The 21,673-nt window shown below is 35.9% G+C and overlaps 2 protein-coding genes across 4 annotated transcripts; both read right to left on the reverse strand.

Annotated features, from left to right (window-relative positions):
• Positions 1–364: 364 nt before the first annotated feature.
• LOC109029737 (uncharacterized) lies at positions 365–12,941 on the reverse strand. Of its 3 annotated transcripts, XM_019040374.2 has the most exons (5): positions 12,794–12,941; positions 12,073–12,197; positions 11,071–11,193; positions 9,246–9,315; positions 365–7,012 (listed from the first exon to the last, which is right to left on the reverse strand). In XM_019040374.2, exons 3-5 carry the CDS (start codon positions 11,184–11,186, stop codon positions 5,021–5,023), a joined length of 2,178 nt encoding a protein of 725 aa, XP_018895919.2. In that variant the 5' UTR covers positions 11,187–11,193; positions 12,073–12,197; positions 12,794–12,941; the 3' UTR covers positions 365–5,020. The 3 variants fall into 3 exon arrangements, with proteins under 3 accessions (XP_018895919.2, XP_018896000.2, XP_018896074.2); XM_019040455.2 differs by lacking the exon at positions 12,073–12,197 and having other exon boundaries at positions 12,794–12,936; XM_019040529.2 differs by lacking the exons at positions 9,246–9,315; positions 11,071–11,193; positions 12,073–12,197; positions 12,794–12,941 and adding an exon at positions 7,694–8,294.
• Positions 12,942–14,725: 1,784 nt separating this feature from the next.
• LOC109030144 (PEST proteolytic signal-containing nuclear protein) lies at positions 14,726–21,537 on the reverse strand. The gene is made up of 4 exons (XM_019041004.2): positions 21,333–21,537; positions 19,240–19,403; positions 18,425–18,555; positions 14,726–18,067 (listed from the first exon to the last, which is right to left on the reverse strand). Exons 1-4 carry the CDS (start codon positions 21,349–21,351, stop codon positions 17,947–17,949), a joined length of 435 nt encoding a protein of 144 aa, XP_018896549.2. The 5' UTR covers positions 21,352–21,537; the 3' UTR covers positions 14,726–17,946.
• Between the last annotated feature and the right edge of the window lie 136 nt (positions 21,538–21,673).

A 21,673-nucleotide genomic window follows, 5' to 3' on the forward strand; every position in this document is an offset into this window, starting at 1 on the left:
TTTTGAATTTTGTATAGTATATAGATGGACACTACCTATTTTTGATGTTGATTTTCTTGAAAATTGTGCGGCTAATAGAAGAAAAGTCATTCAAAGAGTGTTGAAAACTATACTTTATAATGAATTATGCAAAATAATGGATGTTATAGGTTCATTGGCCATACTCTGAATTATGGATTTTGTGGAAATATTGACACCGTATTATGCCTATGTGCGTCACAAATTGGAAATTGCCACCATTCTTTTTTTCCCTAAGAACTTTTCCAAAAATATGATGGGAATACTTTAGAGTTAAAATGATTTAAATGGATTTATTTTTCCATGATGGTAAGTCTCAGATACAGGGGAAATAATTTGAATCAAATATTATAAAAAGTGGTTTATTATAAACGTGGCTTTTATGCCTACAACAATACACAAAAGAATAACGGCTTGCCCAGAAAAAGAGAAAAAAGATATTGAAGAGGATAAGTCTTACCTATCAGTACATCAAAAGAAAATTTCGAAATATTAGAAACTATAAGAAGTTTCATGATACTGCGTGAAACTAAAATACAAAAATTTGTGATGGACAATTACAGTAAATTATAAATATAAAATGGTACTATAATTTTATTTTACCACATAGTCCTAAGTTCAACTCTTTAAATAATACTATCAATTTTTTCCTTTCAGCAGAAAAAAATATTGAAGAGAATGTACACAAATAGAGTCATTTCTTATTGACGTCAGAAGATTCTTCAATTTCAGTGCCATCATTTTTTTTCTGACAAGACCGAATGATCTTCACTTTCTCGTAGTTCATAATCAATCGATATGTATCAAGAGTGAGATTCAAAGCTGGAACCTTCAATATAACTTTGCTACCGAACAAATTAATCCACTAGGAAAAGATGCAAATTTCTAGAAATTTGCTACAATGTAAAGTCGAACTTTCAACAAGAAGAACGAAAGCTCCCAAACAAAACAAAATTGAGCCTTGCCAACTAAGGGAAGACTAAGTTTTTGCACGGTTTTCTTTTTTCCAAATATTTAAACTCCTTTCCTCAATTGATTAACTTTTGACAAAAGAAAAATTACAAAATGAATAACTAAACATTTAAACAAGATGGGATCGGCCCATAGAACAAAAACTTGATGGTTGCTTTGGGCACCAATTGGGCATTTAGAGGCACCAAGTTCAAAAATGAACCAAGAATGGGCCTTTGAAATTTTAGATTTGCATATTCATTAGATGCTGATATTAGGAGATAAACTAATTGTTTTCACAATAGATTTAGATAACGAAAAAAAAAAAAAAACTAACAATGATTTTGCAAAAAAGGCTGAATTAGCATTAAAAGCGAGAAATATTTCAATTATATCTTCTGAATGAAACTTGAATTTTTTGCTAAACACGCTTTACAAAAACAATCATTTCTCAAAATCACAAAGACAAAGATATGAAGAATTTCTGAGCAATTAATCTCAAATTAAAAGTGAGAACTTATCCATCTTTTGAAAATGTCCTATTTGAAAAATAGCTCTTCAGAAGTATCGGTGATTCTTCATTTCCAGGAAATTCCAAACTTTTGAAAATTTTGTCTACATCTATATGTTCTCCTGTCAGATGAGTGTTTTGAGAAGCTGAGAGGACTTACAGCGATTTTATTAAAATCTTCGAGACAATAAAAAAAAACTAACAGAGTATTTGCGCATTACATAGTGACTAAAAGTGTATTTAACTATTTAAAGAATTGAATACTAAACGACAATTGATTTATCTTCTTTCCATTACATGACGAATTTACTTAAACACATTCACCACCAAGGTCAAGTCAGTTATCAATTCCATTAATTCAAAGCTCTACAAAAGCACAGCGAAATGACATTAACTGAACCCTTCATTTTAATTGGTTGGAATCATCAAAGTACGCAGCTTTAGCCTCAAAATATGTCTCTTGAATTATCACAGGAAACGTGGCAACATCGCACTGCACTCTTTTAAGAAGGGTAATAGAGGTGACCTACACATAACACTAGCACCACAAGCAATTGGCTGAGATGAGGACAAATCTTCCGGCAGGCTAATTATTGAGATCGATAGACAAAGAGAAAATTTAGTGATCCTATAGTTAGATAGGTAGTTCTTATAGACTGGTGGAAAATAATGGACTAGCTACAGAGTCTCTGATGGGTTGCCATTAATTATTCTATGACTTACTTCCTTTGTCCATTGCAACCACCCGCTTCTACCGATAGGATTGCTCTATATCTTTCTTTGTCTATCACACTGCCTATCAACAGCCTGCTGAGCCCCCAAAAGTTTAAAATCCCTTCTCTGATTGGACATCACATTGAGGACCATTCATGACTCCTATAGTGGTGAATGAGTTCAAAACTACTTGTTATAGAGGAAACTTATGAAAATAAGAGAAGAAAAAAACAATCATACTATCAATTTTGAACGAAATATTTCAACATAATTTCTCCATCCTTGAAACGGAAACCTTAGCTATAATAACTGATTTGAAACATAACTCTAAGAAAAACATAGAGAAAATTAAAATAGTTAAGTGCACACCTAAAAAATTACAAGTGACACAGTCCATGGCTATACACGAAAAAGAGGCAACACTGCAGAACTAATAAGACACTATAGAGTGTTGAGAGGGATGAGAGAAAGAGACTAAACTTCCGATTTTTACTTAAGATAAATCTACGATTCTCATTTTCAAAAAGCAAGTTGCGGAACGGTTGGAGATATTACAAAAATACTGACTAAAACTTGGTCAAAATTGAAAAATGAAAGAAGTAAAAGCATGCACTACCATCTGCTTTGATAACATGGTAAAGAAGTTTCTCCGGGATGGAAATATAGTTCGTTCCATAAAATGCCATTATAATCTTCCTATATCAAAATTTGCGCAACTTATTTTCCGATTTTTTCAAGTTCTAAACATCTATTTATGACTTTAAATAAGATGCTGATGCCTCTCCCGTTCTGGTATCGACACAGATACAGCAACTTTAAAAATGAGAAAAATATTTTATTCACTACAAATAATCTTACAAAAAAGAAGAAATATTAGTCAGTCTCCCAAAATGAATTAAATTTTACTTGAGTGCCTTAAAACCTTTCTGTTCGTATAATCCGCCTACACATTCCATAGAAATCAATATTCGATAAAATGTTTTCTCTTTTATTTGTGGAGGATAAAAATTATGTGATATTACTTACATCGCTTTTAATTCAATAACTGCCGTTCAATTGTTGCCTATTTAATTGACTCTATTTTAGTGCATCAGACCCTTGAAGAGTACCGTACACGTCAAACAATTTTATTACTGACATATTTTACTTTGTTTAATTTCTCTCTTCAAATTTTGGGGAGGGGGAAAGGGGAAGAAAGGGGTATATTTGAGTGTTCGGTATTATTGTATGCCATGCAGGGGAGAAGATAATTGCGAAGTGAGAGAAATGTTAGAAAATCAGATATTAAGCATCACAGAATTTTTAAACTTGGGAATATAACACAGATAACCTAAAAAGATTAACCTTAGAACAGTCAAATAAACAGAATAAAACAAAATAAACTTAAAATTTATCAAAACGCTAAAACAAAAAATAGAGAAATAAATTGATGAATAAGCATCATTGATGAGAGAGATACCCACTTTACCTTTAATAGGTTGAAAAAATGAAAACAGGGAAATACATAGTTATTTAACGAACTAACTGCCCATAGTTTCTGAGAACTTACTTATCAAGCAAGACAAGAGAGAGGTTTGCTAGACGGTCGATATTACAGCCAAAAATCACTTCTCCTTGAGCTTGGTGATTTGAAGCAATTGCAACAGACGATACAAGAAATAGCTTTCCAACAATACAGAAAGACACATCAGTTTTAGTCTCAATAATAATTGCAATTGGCATGGCTTCAACCAAGACAAGGCCAATAGAGTCAAGTCTGCTTATTCTATGAATCGAACCGGTTATCTTCCAAGTCTTACAAACTAGTGGAAAATTCCTCAATTGCCTTGCTTGGTTCTCAGAACATCTGTGAAAGTGCAGCGATCAAATTAAAGAGACGATTGAGACTGAACAATCAAATTGAGGATACTCTAATTTTGTGCACTAAGAATATCCAGCAAATGAGCTGACCTAAATTTTATAAATCTTGGCAAAAAAGTGGCTGGTATTGAGCCATTGTCTGTCTATCAATATTTTCGTCAAATCTCAAGGTTACGCAATCAGTGACTATGTAACAACCAGATAATGAAAATTTAGTAGGCAACAACATACTGAGGAAAACAGACTGGTTGTGGCATCATTCCGCTTAATATTGACTGCAAGACATTGAGGTACTGACAAAAATATTGATAAAGTAAACAAATCTTCAGTTTTGCTCACGGGATTAGTTAAATGTTAAAACAGCTGCAAAGGATCTTGCTCCTAAGTCAATTTGCAGTCTTAAGAGAAACTTAAAAAAAACATTTCCCTTTTCCATTTGAGGCTCTATGAATGGTAGAAGAAAACTGAATGAGAATGTAGAACTAGACTCTTCAATTGAAAATCATGAGAATTTTTCAACTTCTTTAAAATAAGAACATTTTTTAAACCCATTAGCAACTAAAATAGAACTGAAGAAACTTCCTATTTTGTCATTCCTCTGACTTAACGGCGTACTTCCATTTCTACATGAGCCCCAGAAAGCATGAAGTTATATGGTGAACGGGGCTAACATAGAAATTGAGATGCATCTTACTGTCGGAGGAGCAACGATTTGATCATGTTGAGTATCAATATCATAGATGCACAAACAAATTCAGTTTTCTTCAACTATTGATAGGACTCGAAAGAAGAATAAGAAATCTTGCAGGACTTGCCAAAGGACACAGAATACTAATATCATACAATGCCCTACTATCATCGGTTATTTGACCGACTTGTCATTTTTTTTAAAAGCTTAGAAAGTAGATTACACATACGTCAAATTGTATGCCCGAAGAGAGATATCATACCAACTTGCTGCACCATTTAGGCAATAGTGCACCAACTTTTGCTGCTGGCTGTATTGGGGCTTTCGCTGTTGGAGGGACTTTTTGGTGTCTCTTCATTCTTAGAATTCGTAGGTTGTTCTGGCTGTTCTGTTGGAGTTTCTGGTTGCTTGTAGTGGATTTTGTTTGTCAGCTGGGGCGACCAGTAACTCTTGAATGGTGATGAGAGGAATTTCCAGCGAGGGGTTTCAAACACTTCCGTCTTAGGGCGCTTGGTGCTGTCATCTCCTTTGTCGTCTTCTTCCGGTTCAGCTTTCCTTTTCGATACAGGCGTAGGGTTCACAATCTGGCTTGTGCTGCGCTGACTGGCTCCACTTCGTCGCGATGATCTAAGTGGCATTCTCCTGGACGGGGAGAAGGACCTTTGTGAGCGTCTCAACCTCGGTGATTGGGAGGTGGAGGGTTCTTCTGGGTCTACAGCTGCTGCACTGCTGGTGCGAGTTTTTGCAATTGCCTCATCCACTGACATGACAGCTTCGACGGCAGGGTCCTTTCGCGACCGACTGGCTCTGCTTGATCGCCGAGAAGGTGCCGGTTCATCCTGGGTGATGTCCATACTTACGCTCTGCCTCAATTCTGATTCATCATTGCTAAGCGTCTTTGATTTGGACTCCGCAGGGATTTGTGTTTCCGTTAAAATTTGGGAGGGACTGTCAGAGCTGGTGGAAAGTTGAACTTCTTTCTTGCTCTTTGATTTGCTCTTAACTGTACGACTGGGAGATGCTTTTCTTTTCTGAGGTGTTTTCTTCGGTGAAGGTGGAGTCTTCGATAACCGTTGCTTTTTAGGGCTGGGTTTTGGGGATTTTTTCTTTCTGCCTTTTTCCTTCACAGTTTTGGAGGTCGACTTCTCAGGGCTTGATTTAACAAAGGATTCGCGGAGATTAGGTGAATCTGAATCACTTTCTTCCATGCTTTCATTCATTCGTTGTTCAGAGAGAGCATGTTCATTTGCCAAAACGGGCATCTCTCGAGAGTCTTCTTCTGCCTGCTCAGTAAATGGTTTGGAGGCTTCTTTCTTTGAGGCTGGAGTCTTCTTTACCTCTAAAACGACTTCTTCTTCAACGTTTTCAATTATGGTTGCGTTTGAAGAGCCATCTTCAATAGCAACTTGCAGGACCGCGTCAAAACTTGCATCCTCTTGAAACTCAGTACTGTCATCTTGCAAATCATCTCTGGAAGATCTTTCTAGACTCTCACCAATTTGTTTTTCGTTTTTATCATCAGTGCTTTCCACTGAGGAGGGACTGCTTTTTGGCAAGCTGTCCTCAATAGAATCAACTGTTGACGTCTCCACAACTTCATTACTAGCGACATCTTCTGTCATCTCACAGCTATTTCTATCATCGCCCAGGATTTCAGTCTTCCTATCATCATCATCAGAACTTCCATTCTCATAATTGTCAAATCCATTACTGGAGTGATAGGCTCCATAACCATTGCTTTCTCCGTTGGCATGTCTGTTGGTGGGAAATTGACCTACTGGTACTTCATGCTTACCGTTCACAACATCAATCTCCTCGGAAGCATTGCTGCCATTTTCATCAGGATATTCTACAAAGGATTCCATCGATGGCCTCGGTCGGCAAGGTTCTGTGCTTTGCTCCCCGTTTCTATCATTCAAGAAAACAATGTTGGCGGCTTCTTTTTTCAATTCGCGAATATTTTCGGGAGATAAAGCAGCTTCGAACCCCGTGTTTCCATTCGTATACATCTCATTTACCGATCCACCTACTTCCGTCATTTTTTCAAGGTCTAAAACTCGAGAGTTCTTCTGATATAAAACAGACTTTCGCTTCAGGGATTTTCTTCGGGCAGACCTTACAAAAGGAGATTTGCCTGGAGTGTTAGCTACTGATTTTCGAACACCTTTCTTCCTCACGATAAGAGTGACACCGAGGCTTTTCTTCCCTGATGCTCCACAATTGTTCTTCCGGTAGTTGGAAGCAGCAAACTGTTGTTTCTTACAAATAGCCTGAAAAAAACAAGAATTATTAATTAATACATTAATTTAACTGAATTTTTTTTAAGAATTTTGTATCAAGATTTGAACACACAGCTACATAGCAGCATGCACTTTTTAAAAAGACAGTATGCTCGACAGTGTGCCTTTGAACACCTTTAAGATTACTGGGCTTTGATCTTTTAGGATTCAATGGATTTAACTAATACATGTAGAAAAGTCTTTTTTCCAGTTAATTGATTAACTCTGATAAGATTGCTGCCAACCATAATGGCGGCCTCTTCAAGAACTGCTTGCACTCTGAGTCCATGCATCTTTGCCCAATACTTAAACATTCGACAACTTTTCAATTTTGCCATTTAAAAACTTTTGATAATTAGTGATGAGGATTGCTTATTTTCACTTCTCCTCAATGGAATATGATGGATTGCTTGCTGAAAATTGTATAACACTCCTGTAATATGTCTAAATTTATTATTATAAAAAATGTAATTCGAAGATTAATTTCAGCTGAATATTGGAATTTGTTATTTTAAAAAAATGCTCATGTGGTGCAAACACCATCTATATAAAACACTAACACCTGTCAATTTTCAAAAGAATAAGTCTCCTTGTGGAAGAGTGCATTTTTTTCTTTTTAAGTTTTCTTATTGTGGTTACAAAGAGTGAGAGAAATTCTGAATTATCACTTACACTTTTATTTCTCAGACGAAAAGCTTGGATCAAAAGAAAGAAGGTAAGTATTAGTTTGGTTAAAAAATAATTATTTTAAAGGCCTGGAAACTACTTCACATTGAAATACATTCTTCAATACCTAGTTTTTTGGCATACATAATCTCACCATGCAAGGTAAATACAAGAAAAACTCAATATTTTAAAAAAGTAAATAAATAAAAAAAAAAAAAATTATTAAGAGGAGACTGCAAAATAGATACTAGGTAAGAGATATCACTTCTTTAAATCTAGAAGAAGACCCATAAAATTGATCAGAATCATTGGGGGAATGAGAGAGTAAAAGGCTGGACTATAATTCTGAAACAGAGCTAGCACACACTAATTGATAGGGAACTGAAGTAATGCAATACGCAAACAACATAAAAAGCATTATGAGAGGGAATAGTAATTCTCTCAATATAGTTTCTAGACAAAGGCTCTTCATTTTTCCCCTTCCATGCTTTTTGTCTCGTGCTCACATTCTGCGGCGAAGCATGAAGATGAAATTTGAAACTTGGCTCACAATGATGGCACAAAGGTTTTTCATTCAAATATCAGGATACATGATGTTAAGAGAAAATCTATGATTCAAGGTACAAATATCCTGTCAGCCAATGATGGATTTTCTCACTCAGAGATTCAGTTCTCAGGTTTCCATACTACAGTATACTGTATTACTGTATACAGTATTACTGTATACAGTATTACTGTATAGGAACCATGCACAACTTTTGTTGAGTCAAATAATTTCATTTTATACCTACTTAACAATGTTATGTGATGCCCATTTTTTACTTGAACCAACACTTAAGTATATTCATCCATGCCTTCCCCACACACAAATAGTTAATATTCTTTATGCTTATCAAGAGGAGAATCAAACTATTTTTAAACAAATTCGAAGTTAAAGCCTTTTCTTCAGAGAATTTTGGTTGAAAATTCCTAGGATTTGACAATAATCATGTTGATTTGCTTCAACTACCTAATCCGACCTTATAATAAAATTGATGAATATTCATTAATAAGCTGTTAGAAAGTGAGGGTGATTTTGAGAACATTCACATTCCACTCGGCTAAACACTTCGAACCAACATGTGAATCTACTGATGGAAGAAGCCTGTTTTAGGCTAATGTTTTAGCAGTCTGATGAGAGAGTCAAGAGGAATATCTGCCGATTAATTTAGTAATCAGGATCTAGAAACAGTTGCCATCTAGAATAACTTGTCAACTCTCATTTGAAGAAATGTACCTTGCTTGCAATGTTTCAGTAATACTTGCTTACTGATATTCTATTTTTATATGGGAGCACCATCAGATGAATTTACCTCAAATTATCAGTGAATATTCTTTACACTCTTTAGAAAAGACTTAAAATAATTAAACAAATTTGGGTAGTGGTTCTCCCATGAGAAAAGAAAATGTCCAAGAAATATTGAGACAGCACAGACGAAATACGTTCAAGCGGGAGACAACAAATTGAAGTATGAGGTCTTGTAAACTTATTTTGAGTATCTGTGATACATAAACTTACTTTGAATCTTTGTAGCCGTTGAACAGCAGTGAGGTTCGATACTGGAGGAAGTGGCGGGAATGAAGAAGCACTGAAACATTAAAATTATCAGCTAAGTTATTCGATTAATATTATCAGACAAATCATTTTTAAAAGAAACTATTTCAGATTTCTTAGACTTCGAATTTGACTCTGTATATCATAACAGATTTCAAAACGTATCCACCAAATTATAGGAGTTATTTCTGCCACTGTCGTATGTGTGTAACAAGATGTGCTGGCACCCAAGTTATTACTATGAATTTTTAAAAATTATTGCATTTAATTTACACTTGATAAAAAAGACAGTTAAATTGAGTTTATGGTCAAAATTAATTATTTCCTTCACACGAGGGAGAAAACATCTGAGAAGTAGATTATTCTTGACATACAACCAACAGGTCACACTTAGACGAGCCCAAAATTGGGCAACTCAGTCTGTAAGCAAGTTTCAATTGATTGAACACCCAATTTGATTAGAAGCAAAAACTCTACTTTTCTGCAAAATGGCAGATAATTTTATAGAGACAGTGAGTGAGGGAGGGAGATAAAAAACCAGTGATCACTTTTTAAAAGACAAGGAAATTAGAGTTTTTCAAAGTGGGAGGCAAAAAGCTTTCTGAACCTTCGAAAAACATATTTTTCATGCTAGTCTGTAAAGACTATTAATTCCAGCAATACACCACTATTGGCCCAACTGTTGAGTAAAAATAGGACAAAGAACTTGCCCCCCTAGCTAACACCACAAATTTCTCAGTAATACTTCATTGTAACAATCTTGCTCTTGAACATGTGTCCATGACCATCTGCAGGACAAGCAATCTCCTCATCAATATATACAAAATGAGGGATGGTTGCCATCGGTTGGATAGAGAAAATCTACACAGAAACTTAGGAGCAGCATCTAATATATGCGAATCTTAAATGAAACCAAAACCAATTCCAAAATTGTGAAAATTTAGATGAGCTGAGAATGAAGCGAAGGATTACCGTGGTGCAAAAAAATATTTTAAAAACATCCATGAATTGAATATATGTCCTTTTTTTTTATTTCTTTAATACTACAGTGCTTAATTTCTTTAGTCATACAGTGCTTTTGATACTGAAATCGATTTGACAGGATCCGTCCTCAACGAACTTTGTAAAGATATGTACATCGTGGATTACTTATCATTCGGATGTACTGGCCTAGCCATAGAACTACCACTGACCAGAAATTTAAGAGCCCTCACTGATAAAAATTTTGATTTACTTTGAACTACCGATTGATCCTGATATAAGGCCCTAAATTTAGAAAGACCTATCAAAAGTCCTACCTTGAGAAACTATTCGATGTAACTTGTTCTGATCAGGACTCAGGAAAGAAGCTTGACTTGTATACTTCAAACCATGCTTGCTTTGAAAAATTATTAACTCAATGCTTGAGACGCTTTTTAGTTGTTACATAAACTTTCCATTCCTACAGGAAAGTGTGCGGTAAAACACATGAGCCCTGTTATCTTGCGAACTTGAAGGGATTAGAGCCAAAAGAGGGGGAGGGGTGTATAATTGCATTGTAGCATAGCTAAGTTCCGTTGGAAAATTTATTTACTTACTTCAAAAAGGCTGCAAACTTTCTTTAGAAATTTTCGGAGATTGTGAAAAAATTGCTACAACTGTCCACAAAAGGTATACAATCATTATTAAATTTTAAAAAAAATTTAGTTGTATGGTAAATTTTTTCAATGCTGGGGTGCACTTAAGAAAATTCCTTTCCCTTGGACCCTTTCAATTGCAGTTTTGCATGAGTAAAAGAAGGAAAATTCACCTTGCACAGTATGTAAGAAAACGGCTATCAGTGTTGGAATCTGTTGCTAAGCCATGATCCTTTCTACAAGTTTTGAGCTTCAGTGACTGTTTTTTTGTCTTGTTTGAATTAGCCATGCAAACACTGAAAAAAAAAAAAAATACTAATGAACAATCTAAGATAAAATTCAAAATTCGATGAGACTCAATGACTGACAATATGATAGACATTGATGGCTGACTTCCAAAAGATCTTGCAAGTATCAGGGCTTTGCAATTTTAAGTATGATATCAGATTAAAAAATTTTGCAAGGAACACAATGGTACCACTGGTTTTCGAGGAAATAACCTCCGAAGTTAGAAAAAAAAGCTCTCAAAGATAATGCTGAGATGGCAGGGATCCATTACATCCCCTACAAATTCCAGTGGATATCATGGATTGAGAGAAATAGCAAGGGACCAACTACTGTCAGCAGCCTCACTACTGTAGACTAAACAAGATCCACAAGCCCAAGGAAGTTCATCTGGATGCAAACAAAACCTTTGTGCACATCAAGCTATGGCACTATACTGCACAAAGGCCGTTTGGATTGGGTGACATCATTCAATTTTGTCACATTTGACTGCTACATGTACAGTTTGCAAGTAGAAAAACAAGGGATGCCTGCATTTTAATTGCAGTGTTCTGTTCTAATAGTATCTCATGTTTCCGACAAAATATCATGAGACATTTTAACATTTAATTTCCTGGGAATAATTTTCATGGATCATTGAAAGAGCACAAAAATCCTGGTGCATTAATATCTGCCCAATAATAAGTTGAATATGATGTAAAATCAATGTCACAATAAGGGTAAAATAAAACTTCAAAGAGCTCTGCAGAATGCCCTGCAGAAGGAACCCTTTACATTCGATAGCATGAGTGCCACAAGAGAGTAATGCTAAGTTATGCCAACATGACTACAAACAAGCATTTCATAACTGGCAGCAGCAAATATTGAAATAAAAACCTTGGAATACTCACTAAAACAACAACCCGCAAGGTTAGGTTACTATTCAACCAGCTCAGTAAGTAAGAGAAAAGGTTAAGCAAGTATCTTGAAAGAGATAAATCAATAGCTTTCCGCTGTGAAGAAGCTCGTACAGAGTCTAGAAAATAAGAAGCAAATAGATAGTGATGATAAAAATTGTAGAGAAAGGATAAAATTAGCCTGGCTAAATCTGGTTTGACTCAGGTCCAATTTTTCCTTCAAGAATGGATGCTCTCCGAAAACCTTAATCAATGGTGTTAGGCTGACAGAGAAAAGTATCTGTTTGAAAGCGTGAAATAACTAGAATATTTAAGCAGTACAGCCGGTTAAAGCTATTAATGTACATAGTTAGGAGGTATGAAATCATGCAAAGTGGCATCGAGATGGTCAGTCCTTTACAGGCAAGTTCGCTGATCCACAACAATATTATACTGAAGGAAAAGTAAAGTTCATAAAAAATTCGTCCCATAGAATGATATAAGGTAGCCTCGGCGATACAATAATGGTAAAAGTTTGTAAAAGCTCAACTGACAGTCCACTGTCAGTTTGAAAGCAGAATCATAATAACAAAATGTAAGTAAAAGTAGCAGGGTGTGATGGTGGACATGACATCCATCATGGGCAATCGAAAGAAGCTATGGGTAAAAAGCAAAGTTGAAGCTCAACTGTGAGGTTCTAATAGAAAACCGGAGAGCTGTGAATACTGATATTTACCGAATTTAAAGCTGAAGTTCATTCGTTCATTCAATGCCGGAATTACGAGCACACAACACAAATTTCGGGGATTGAACTTGACTCCACAATTTTGAGGTTGAGTGGCCGCAAGGAGCAAACGGTGTTGCCAAACCGGCGTCTAGACTAGAAAAATTTGCCAAGATTGATAGAACTTCTCGCACACTCTTCGCAAGCACTCATTATTCGCTTGGTATTTTCTTCAGAAAATTATTTCCTCATCCCTAAACTATAAATTCCTCAAGCGTCAAGAGCTGAAATGTTTTGAAATGCTTTACGACTCGAAAATCATTCATAATGGCAACTTTGCGTGAAGCTCGCTGCCGATTGGCTGCCGACGCCGGCACGGCGGTGGCGCCAGCACCGCGTTAATTCAAAAAATTTGGGGGAAATTGAAATCAATGATTGCACTCCCTTCATTCACCATTTTGAAGGAGGAACCCTACTTTTTAAATTTGTTAATTTCTGTTCTAAGGTGTTAATGGCTCAGATGTTAAAAGCACCAAATAAACGTGTCTATACCAACCAACCACACATTCTCTCCATCATGGTTAATTAAGTGTTAGTTGTGTGAGGCATTTTGACCAACTCTTTCACCACCCTTCTTTCAACTCCTCTCTCTTCTCTCCCTTTTTAAGACACCCATAAGGCAACCTCTTATGCAACAATTAATCTGACAACGCAGCACAGGAACCATTCCTACAGCACTTGTGCCCGTGTTGACACTTGGCGCTTAGATGTCAAAATTTAACAAGTGATTAATTTTTGAGGGGGCGTGTTGGCGCAGTGTCGTCAAGCGTCAGCTGTTTTAAAGTTTTGTTTTTCCAGTTCCCTTTTTGGATTTCTTTTCTAGTTTAGTTCTAAAATTGTCTTTTATCAAGTAAAGATAATTTTCGGGCTTTCTATTCAGACAAATCGATGGTCAAAGTTCAAAACCACATACCTCCAGAGCGGTGTTTCAAAATCTCCGCTCCATCTATATGATTTGTTTAAGAGAAATACGCTAACTTCACAGCTTGAAACTCATGCAGAGCATTCTATTAAAAGAGAAGAAATATTGATGGAGTTTCTGAGGAATTATATTGACTAGTTTTTTAGGAAAAAGTAAAGTATGACAGGAAGTCTATGACGTTGCAAATGGAGATACGGGGGTCCGCACATTGGCCATCGAAATGTGTGTTCTGATTACCTTCAGGGTTACATATTCAGAGTTAAAAAGAAAAGGGAAGATAATTCCGGAATGCTCGGCCATGACTTACAAGCAATGTAGCCTGGCAAGACAGAGAGTTCATTTTGTGACACTAATTCAAAGACATCATTACTTCTGGCTTTGATCTTCCTTCAGAGAAATGTGGATTTGTGGCACTATTACACGCTGTCACTTACAGTATTAGACTATTCAGGCTGCATTTTTAAAGTTTTTCCCATTATTTTATGGAACTCTCTATTAACTTCTTTCTCCTAAAAACTCCAATCTTTTCGCTGACGAAAGAATGGAAACGAAAAATATTGATTAGTGACTATCATGAGTTTTTCATTTAAAGTGAGGAGTCCTTAAGGCCATACTTGGGCACTTAAAAGAATGATTTAACGGGGCAGAAAATACCTGCTCTAGTTGACCATGATACATATGACAGGAGGCATGGTGAGCAATTTAAGGAAATTTGCAAAAAGTGTTATACCTCTCTCAGAAACTTGGTAAATTTAGTCCAGCATTGAAAAATTTGGTTAGGAGGAAAGAGGGCCGGAGGAAAGAGGGCCATCTTGAAACTTTCTGCACCCTTGAAACGGTTGATCTAAATCAATTTAAGAATTGTTTATTTTAACAGAGATAAAAAAAAATTGGACTTGTTGGTTCTTCCGGATCAAAACCGAATTATTTTCAATGATGCTGTAATTAAAACTTCTGGTTGATAGGTTGCCCAGCGGTGTCAAGAATTTATTTACAAAAATTCACAAGAAGTGAGGTGCCACTCTTTCTACACAATCTCATGGAGGAACAAAAATTTTCAAACTAATAAAAATACTTGGAATCGTCAAGGCTGGAAATTAGAGCAAAAGAAAATTTAGAAGGCATGTATTCAGGTTGCTGATTACTATTCTACATAGAAGATGGGGATTATTTTCTTCATGGAGTCTCCATTCAGTCTTGAGACTTGATGAATGTGAAAATGGATTCGTAATGATTGCTACTGTGGTTCTAATGTTATCATATGATGTCACGCTTGTCATATAGACCGTGAAGCTGGAAGAACTTGGATCTCGCACAGTGTTTCGATATTTTCGTCATTTTTCTTCTTTTTTTTCAACGACGACTAATCAACATTTCTGCAGGAAATTTTCAGAAAATATTCTTGAAAAGACAAGGAATAATGATGCAAAATTATTCTCTTAGCGATGATCAGTTATTCTACAAAAAAATATTGCAAACTAAAGTACAAATGGTTTGGTAGTTCCACCGTCTGTCTGTACATGGGTTGATTACACACATTCACGAGAAAAACTGCGCTACTATTGCCAAGTTCTTGATTCTGTTAACACAAGCAGAGAAACTTTTTTCTACTCAGAGCCATATGGATCCCATGTAGCAGAGAGGAATTACCTTGATTACAGTGTTGTAAAAATCTTGCATCTTCATCTAGATCTGAGAAAAAGGTCTAAAGTAAAAACAAAAAATTTGATTTTAAAGGAAAACAAGTCTGTAAATCTCATGGTTGCGCGTACATATATTTATTATTTTTGAAGGCATGGAGGAAGTTCAAAAATTATGAAAACACTGTAATCAAACCGCAGTTCCCTTCTGCTAGATGCAATCCATACGTACAACCTTGCATCATGGAAAACGTACAAGGATAGTTTTTTTTTCTTCTTCTACTAAAATTCCACACAAAGCACGGATATGTTCATTACTGGAATCAATGATGTGAAATTGGAATGAGATTTAAGAAATGTTGAGATTTATAATGGAAAAAATCAATAAATAAAATGTACTACGTATGACTATTTCGATGACTCAAATTTCATGAACGATACAGGGAATAAAGTAAACTTATTAGACGGGGTACATATAAACGGTGAAACTGCAGAAACGCATGTCTCAGTTTGTGGCGTTACAAACTTTTTGTCACACTTTATATAGTAAATGGATAAATACAAAACATCCTGTCTTGCAAACTTTCTCTATTTTTCTTCTCTGAATGGCGAATAATCTATGAAAATTTCGAGAAAAGCGTTGGTTTCTTCTCCTTTGATAAAATGAAATGAGAACCAAGATTTTGAAATACTACAAATGAGATACGCAACTCTGCAGTTTCATCATAGATATGTACCTATTGAAAAATTGACATAAATAAAGGAAGTAATACTTCATGATGACCTAGCTACCTCCTACAAATATGTTTTAAAATACAAGCTGATCATTCATATTCAGCTACAAATAGTTGAGTTCAAATAAAAAGTGCAGATAATAAAGGAACTCCGGTACATTTTATGTCTTTTAGAATTTCAGAGGGAATAATAATAGCCTTCATTAGAAGAACTTATTAACAGGCTTACCTAAACATTTCAGAAATTTCTAATACAATATGTGACCGAATCTGTGAAGTGGGACCTTACCTTCCTGGAAAAAATTGTTCCAACTTTTTGCGAAAGTGAGAAAAAAGAAACTTTAAAAATTTTGCTGCACGCTTGATTCTAAAATTGCAAATATTGAACAAGTTACTGGTCCTGAGGTTCCAAGACCAAAATTCTTAGGTCGGTTCAAGTGTTGGCAAAAAGTTACAGAAAATTTTCTCCTGTGCGATTAATTCTCTCTTAGCAGATCCGGCCACATATATTATGTGAACTACATTTTATAATTAGGAACTACAATTTCTTGCCCATCCGTAAATACACTCGTGTTCATTGGGCAACTAATGGTACATTGTAGTTTCCAATAGCAAAATGCAGTCCACATGATAATACGCTTTACAAAAACACTGATATTTTTAAACAGAATTTTGCGACAGCTCGAGAAGAAAAAAAAGAAAAAAATATATAGTACCTACGGGGACGTCATGATGTCAATGCTGGCTTAAGTACAAGACTGCCCTAGGAAGATGAAAATTCATCAAAGGCTAAAACATACTCCTACAACTGAGTTTTTGCATTTACTTGCGTATCAGTCAGGAACCAAGCTACTTTTAATTATTGCAATTCCAAGGCTCATGCTCGCTCAGCAAATAAAGACATTCTGCCCCTCTTGTAATTAACTTGACCTAAAACGCCGGATTATGCTATATGGGTACTTCGATAAGGATAGGGTTTTTGTAACTCGTTCGCATGATAAAAGATGCACAAAAATTAGCTGCATTGTCAGAAAAAAAGTTAAGAAACACGCATTTCAAAAGGAAAATTTGATCAAATCTAACAGAGGGGAACCAGCGCGATAACAGTGTTGTAAAAATTGTGTATCTTCATTTTTCAGGGTTGTCACAGAATTTAGAAAAGTAATTTCTTTGATATTTCCCTAGCACATATTGTTAAAATTTCTTGACAATTCTCATGGTAGAAAAGACACGATTTGAAATAGTTTTCAGGGAAAATTGGTTATTTCGAGCGTTAAACTCACTCTAGAAAGCAAATAAAGGTGACTGAAGAATTCTTCCCTGAGATTTTTGCCATTTTCCCTGACTTTTTAAAATTCCCAGGCTTTTTAGTATTTCCTGATAGTGGCATCTCTGATCTACCTCTAAAAAAATTCCTGGAACAGCAAATAATTTTGGTTTATCTAGCAAAAAATTGTTGATGTTAAGAGAAATTATCATGTAAATTTTATTACTGTACATACATTTGAATTTTATACCTTTTGATGCAAAGAAGAAGATACAAAATTTTGAAAACAATAAAGACGAATGATGCTGGTTCCCTTCTGGTAAATGTGACCCAACTAGAGTGCCTGGCTTGGCAACGTCTCGAAACACGTACCCAAGATTATGTTGAAAATTCTGAGAGAGACTCCTACAAGAGCCTGTTTCGGAAATACTTTTCCTCAGTAATAAGCTGTATAGAAATGACAACATCATTGCAGAAGTGACAAGAGAAAATCAAACAACTATTTAAGCTTTGCCATTGGAGAAAAGGTGAACTTGGGAGTACTAGTTGTCAGCATGTTTTTCAGCCACTTCCCGCAGCTGCTTTTCAAAGACTTTTTTCATATCACAGAAGCCATGCTTGGTTTTGCCAAAGGAGTTAGGACCTGCTGAGGTGGGCGTATCTCTGAAAATAATAATGTAAATACACAAAGCATTAAGCAATGGATGTGCATAAATAAATGTATTCAAAATTGTTAAACCCCTCTCTCAAACACAGATGAACCTGTATTACTTGTTACTTGAGTCTTGTTTTAGTTTTAGTTTTTTACGAAGCTAGTTTTTTGTTTTCATTTTTTTTGCTTCTCATATGGTTGACAGGTTTACTGCGCCCTTTATTTGGATCCCTCGTCAAGATTACCTTCAAGTCACTTCTATTTTCAGATATAATCCCAAGAAAATGTACACTGAAAACACAAATTTTTGCAGCTATCAGCTTGAGCTAAGTATGATGAATAATTCTAATACAGAGAATTTAACTTACCGGCCAAAATTTCTCATCCGCATCCTTGCTTCTCGAGGCATTTCTTCGGGTTCTTCTTCTTCATCATTGAAAACAGCAGCCACCGATTTTGAGGGAGTCTTTAAAGTTGTAGTAGTTGACGAGAGGTTTTTCTGAAAATGAAGAAAACACATGCTTCAAAAAACTAAGAAATATATGACCTACCAAAATGCTGAAGACTACGAAATGTCTTCCCATAATTTCAACTTTTGTCTGTACATTCCCTTTAGGATCAAAGAGATTTTCGAGAGAGACAAAAAGTAAAATATCAAAATATGTCTGGAGCCACTTTTGACCTTAACTGAATCATTACTTATGGCATGACTGCATGCAAAGTTCGATAAAAGCAGACAGCTATTGCTATGCAATTTTTTACAGTTAAGATGTTATGAATATTTTTAGGGCCTTTCCAACCCAACAGCTTACAGCAAAGCATGTCTCAGAAAATTGTACTCGCTTCATGTTCAGGAAGTGGTGCTTTGTGTGAAGCAACTCAAAAGTGGTTAAACTTTCTAACAAGATCAGTTTGAAGTTTCAGTTGAGAGGACACAATTTAGGTATTCAAATTTTTGTGGCGGGGCTCCCCAGCAGGCCTCCTTTAGACCCTAAATCCCCTTTTCGAACTGGTAGAGTCCCTCAGAACCCCCATTAGTGGGGTGTCTTCCAGTGCCCTAGGCCCTCCTTAATAAGGTGCCTTTCTGCCCCCCTCCACAAAAAGTTCCCTAAGTCCCACCCATGTGATCAAACCGATAGATAAAAATAATATATTATTAAACATTATAACAGAGGAAACTTACTTGAGCTTTGAGATTAATGCTAATTGGCTTGATATTGGACTTCTTTTTCATGAGATCAAAAGATATTGGTTTGGACCCAGCTTCGGTTTTGAGCTTTTGTGGATTAACCTCCTCATTTTTGTCATCGTCCGGCTCGACACTGAGGCTTCGTTTCTTGGTAACTCCTGAATGTGAAAAACTGGCAGACGTCAGAAATGGAAATATAATAAACTTCAACATGATACAAATGAGGTATAGGCGATGTATAAAATATTATTGATGTATCCTTAAACTCGTAGGTAAACTTGGAAACCACAAAATGTCAGTCTGTGACAATACTAACTTCCCATTATAATTAATTTCTTCCCTGGAGAACTGACCCAGAAATTTCCTGAAAAAATATGTAGATATTTATCTATTTCAAGAATATTTGTGCGAATTTCAAGCAATAAAATTAACTTATTTCTTTTCGGAAGATTAAAGTAGAGAATACTGAAAAACCACGATCAAGACTTGTACCATTTGCGTTCAGTTAGTGATATGCTTCTTCATATACCTAAAAATGTAAAAGACCGATGCTTATTTCATTAATTTTCTTTAAATCTGCTGTTCCTTAGGAGATAAATTCACAAGTGATAACCAATTATTTCGGGTCTGCAAGAAATATGTATTCATTTGGATACAAATGTGGCATGGGCAAAGTAAAATACAAGTTCAATGACTTCACTATAAAACCACAAATCTGTAGGCAAATTTTTTATTATATAAAGTACCGTACATATTTCATAATCAAGCAGGAAAAAAATTAACATCAGCACTTGAAATTTTTACAAGGTCACTAAAATATGGTGAGGACAAGCTAGATATATCACGCCTTACTAGATTTTGATTCATTTTCTTTCTTTTAAAAAAAATCGTACATATAGAAAGTTTGAAACGATACAATTTGAATACTTTCTTATAGAGTTCCGCAATGAAGGTGTCCTTCAGCAGATTCTTGATTTCGTCACCTTCCAGTCAAAGTATCACAAGCGCCATGCGACGCTTCAAAATTTCCGCCGCCATTTTATTTTATTACAGAGAAATTGTTGGTTGTGAAGCGATGTGGGGTAACAGAACAGACTGCTGAGCGCCGGGCTAGAGACTCAGGCCACATGCCACAAATGAAGAAGGGATGAAAATGAACAAGAAACACAAAACTTTAGTTTGGCGTGACCAAAAATTTAACTACAGAAACATTTCCGACCCGTCCAATGAAAGATGGGGGGTAATCAGCAAGGATTACCCCCAAAAAGGGAAAAATATCGAGAGCAAACGACTTACTCGCACATCCAGGAAAAACGAGCCAAAAAACGAACTGAGAGCACTCTCGACCAACCAGAAAGCAGCACCTATGGCGTCACTTTCTGGGTTCGAGAGTGCTCCCACGGGATTGGCTGCCGCCTGGAGGGCGCCGAATTTGATAAATTTTAAATTTAAAGGGGATCATACTACATGCGTTGAATTTGTTTCAAAATTTCACTGAATTTTATCGGCATCGCAAAGAAAATTCAGGGAAATTTTCGGACAGCTTCGTTGAATAATTTCTCTGTAAAAAAATAAAACAGCGGCGGAATTTTTAAAACGTCGCATGGCGCTTGTGATACTTTGCCCGGAAGGTGACGATTTGTTTTCTGAGAGCAAGGACATAGGATGTGAAACATGACGGAGTGTTATAAAGTATCGACTGTTTTCTTTGCAATTCATACTTCGGCAAGTGCCTCAGTTGCCGCTTAAATAGAAATGAGACTCTGACTAAGCTAAGTCATTGCTGCCTTACTTCAGTGCCTGTTACTCTTGCAAAATGACGAGGAAAAAAATATTAGCACAAAATAGCCAAACAGATCTACTTGCATACATTTTGCGGGAAAAGTGTTCTATATCTACCATTGGATATCGTTCTGGCCAAGTTGACACTTGTGATCAACTTGTGCCATAGCTTGGGCACAGATATAACCCGAGCCCAGGCTCCTGAGCCACCTTTTCTGAAGGCGATTCGCTTTATCTTAGAACACTTGGTGTAAAATAAATCCGTAATGCTAACGTGCAATAGATAGAGCAGATAAAAAATGAACCTGTGTCAAGTTTCTCCATGATGCACACTGCGTTAAAATTTAGAACTTGTACCACTGCATTACAAGAATCACACCCTGATGATCTGACAAAAGTTTTCAAAATTTTAGACGCGATCAGACAGACTTTGAACGATTGAACAAACCAAAACAAAAATTAAAACTTGAAGTTGAAGAACCTGGAGGAAGTTCGCTCGGAGTCAGATTCTTTTTTTTTATTTTATTTACGTTTGAAATTATTTGGAGGTTAGAAATTGTCAGATGTTTTTGAAAAAAAATGTATTTTTGGGATGGGTAGTACAGCATTGTTTGGTAAACATACTCTCTGTGACATACTGCCATTG

The sequence above is a fragment of the Bemisia tabaci genome, chromosome 4 (genome assembly GCF_918797505.1).
Source record: "Bemisia tabaci chromosome 4, PGI_BMITA_v3".
Taxonomy (NCBI): domain Eukaryota; kingdom Metazoa; phylum Arthropoda; class Insecta; order Hemiptera; family Aleyrodidae; genus Bemisia; species Bemisia tabaci.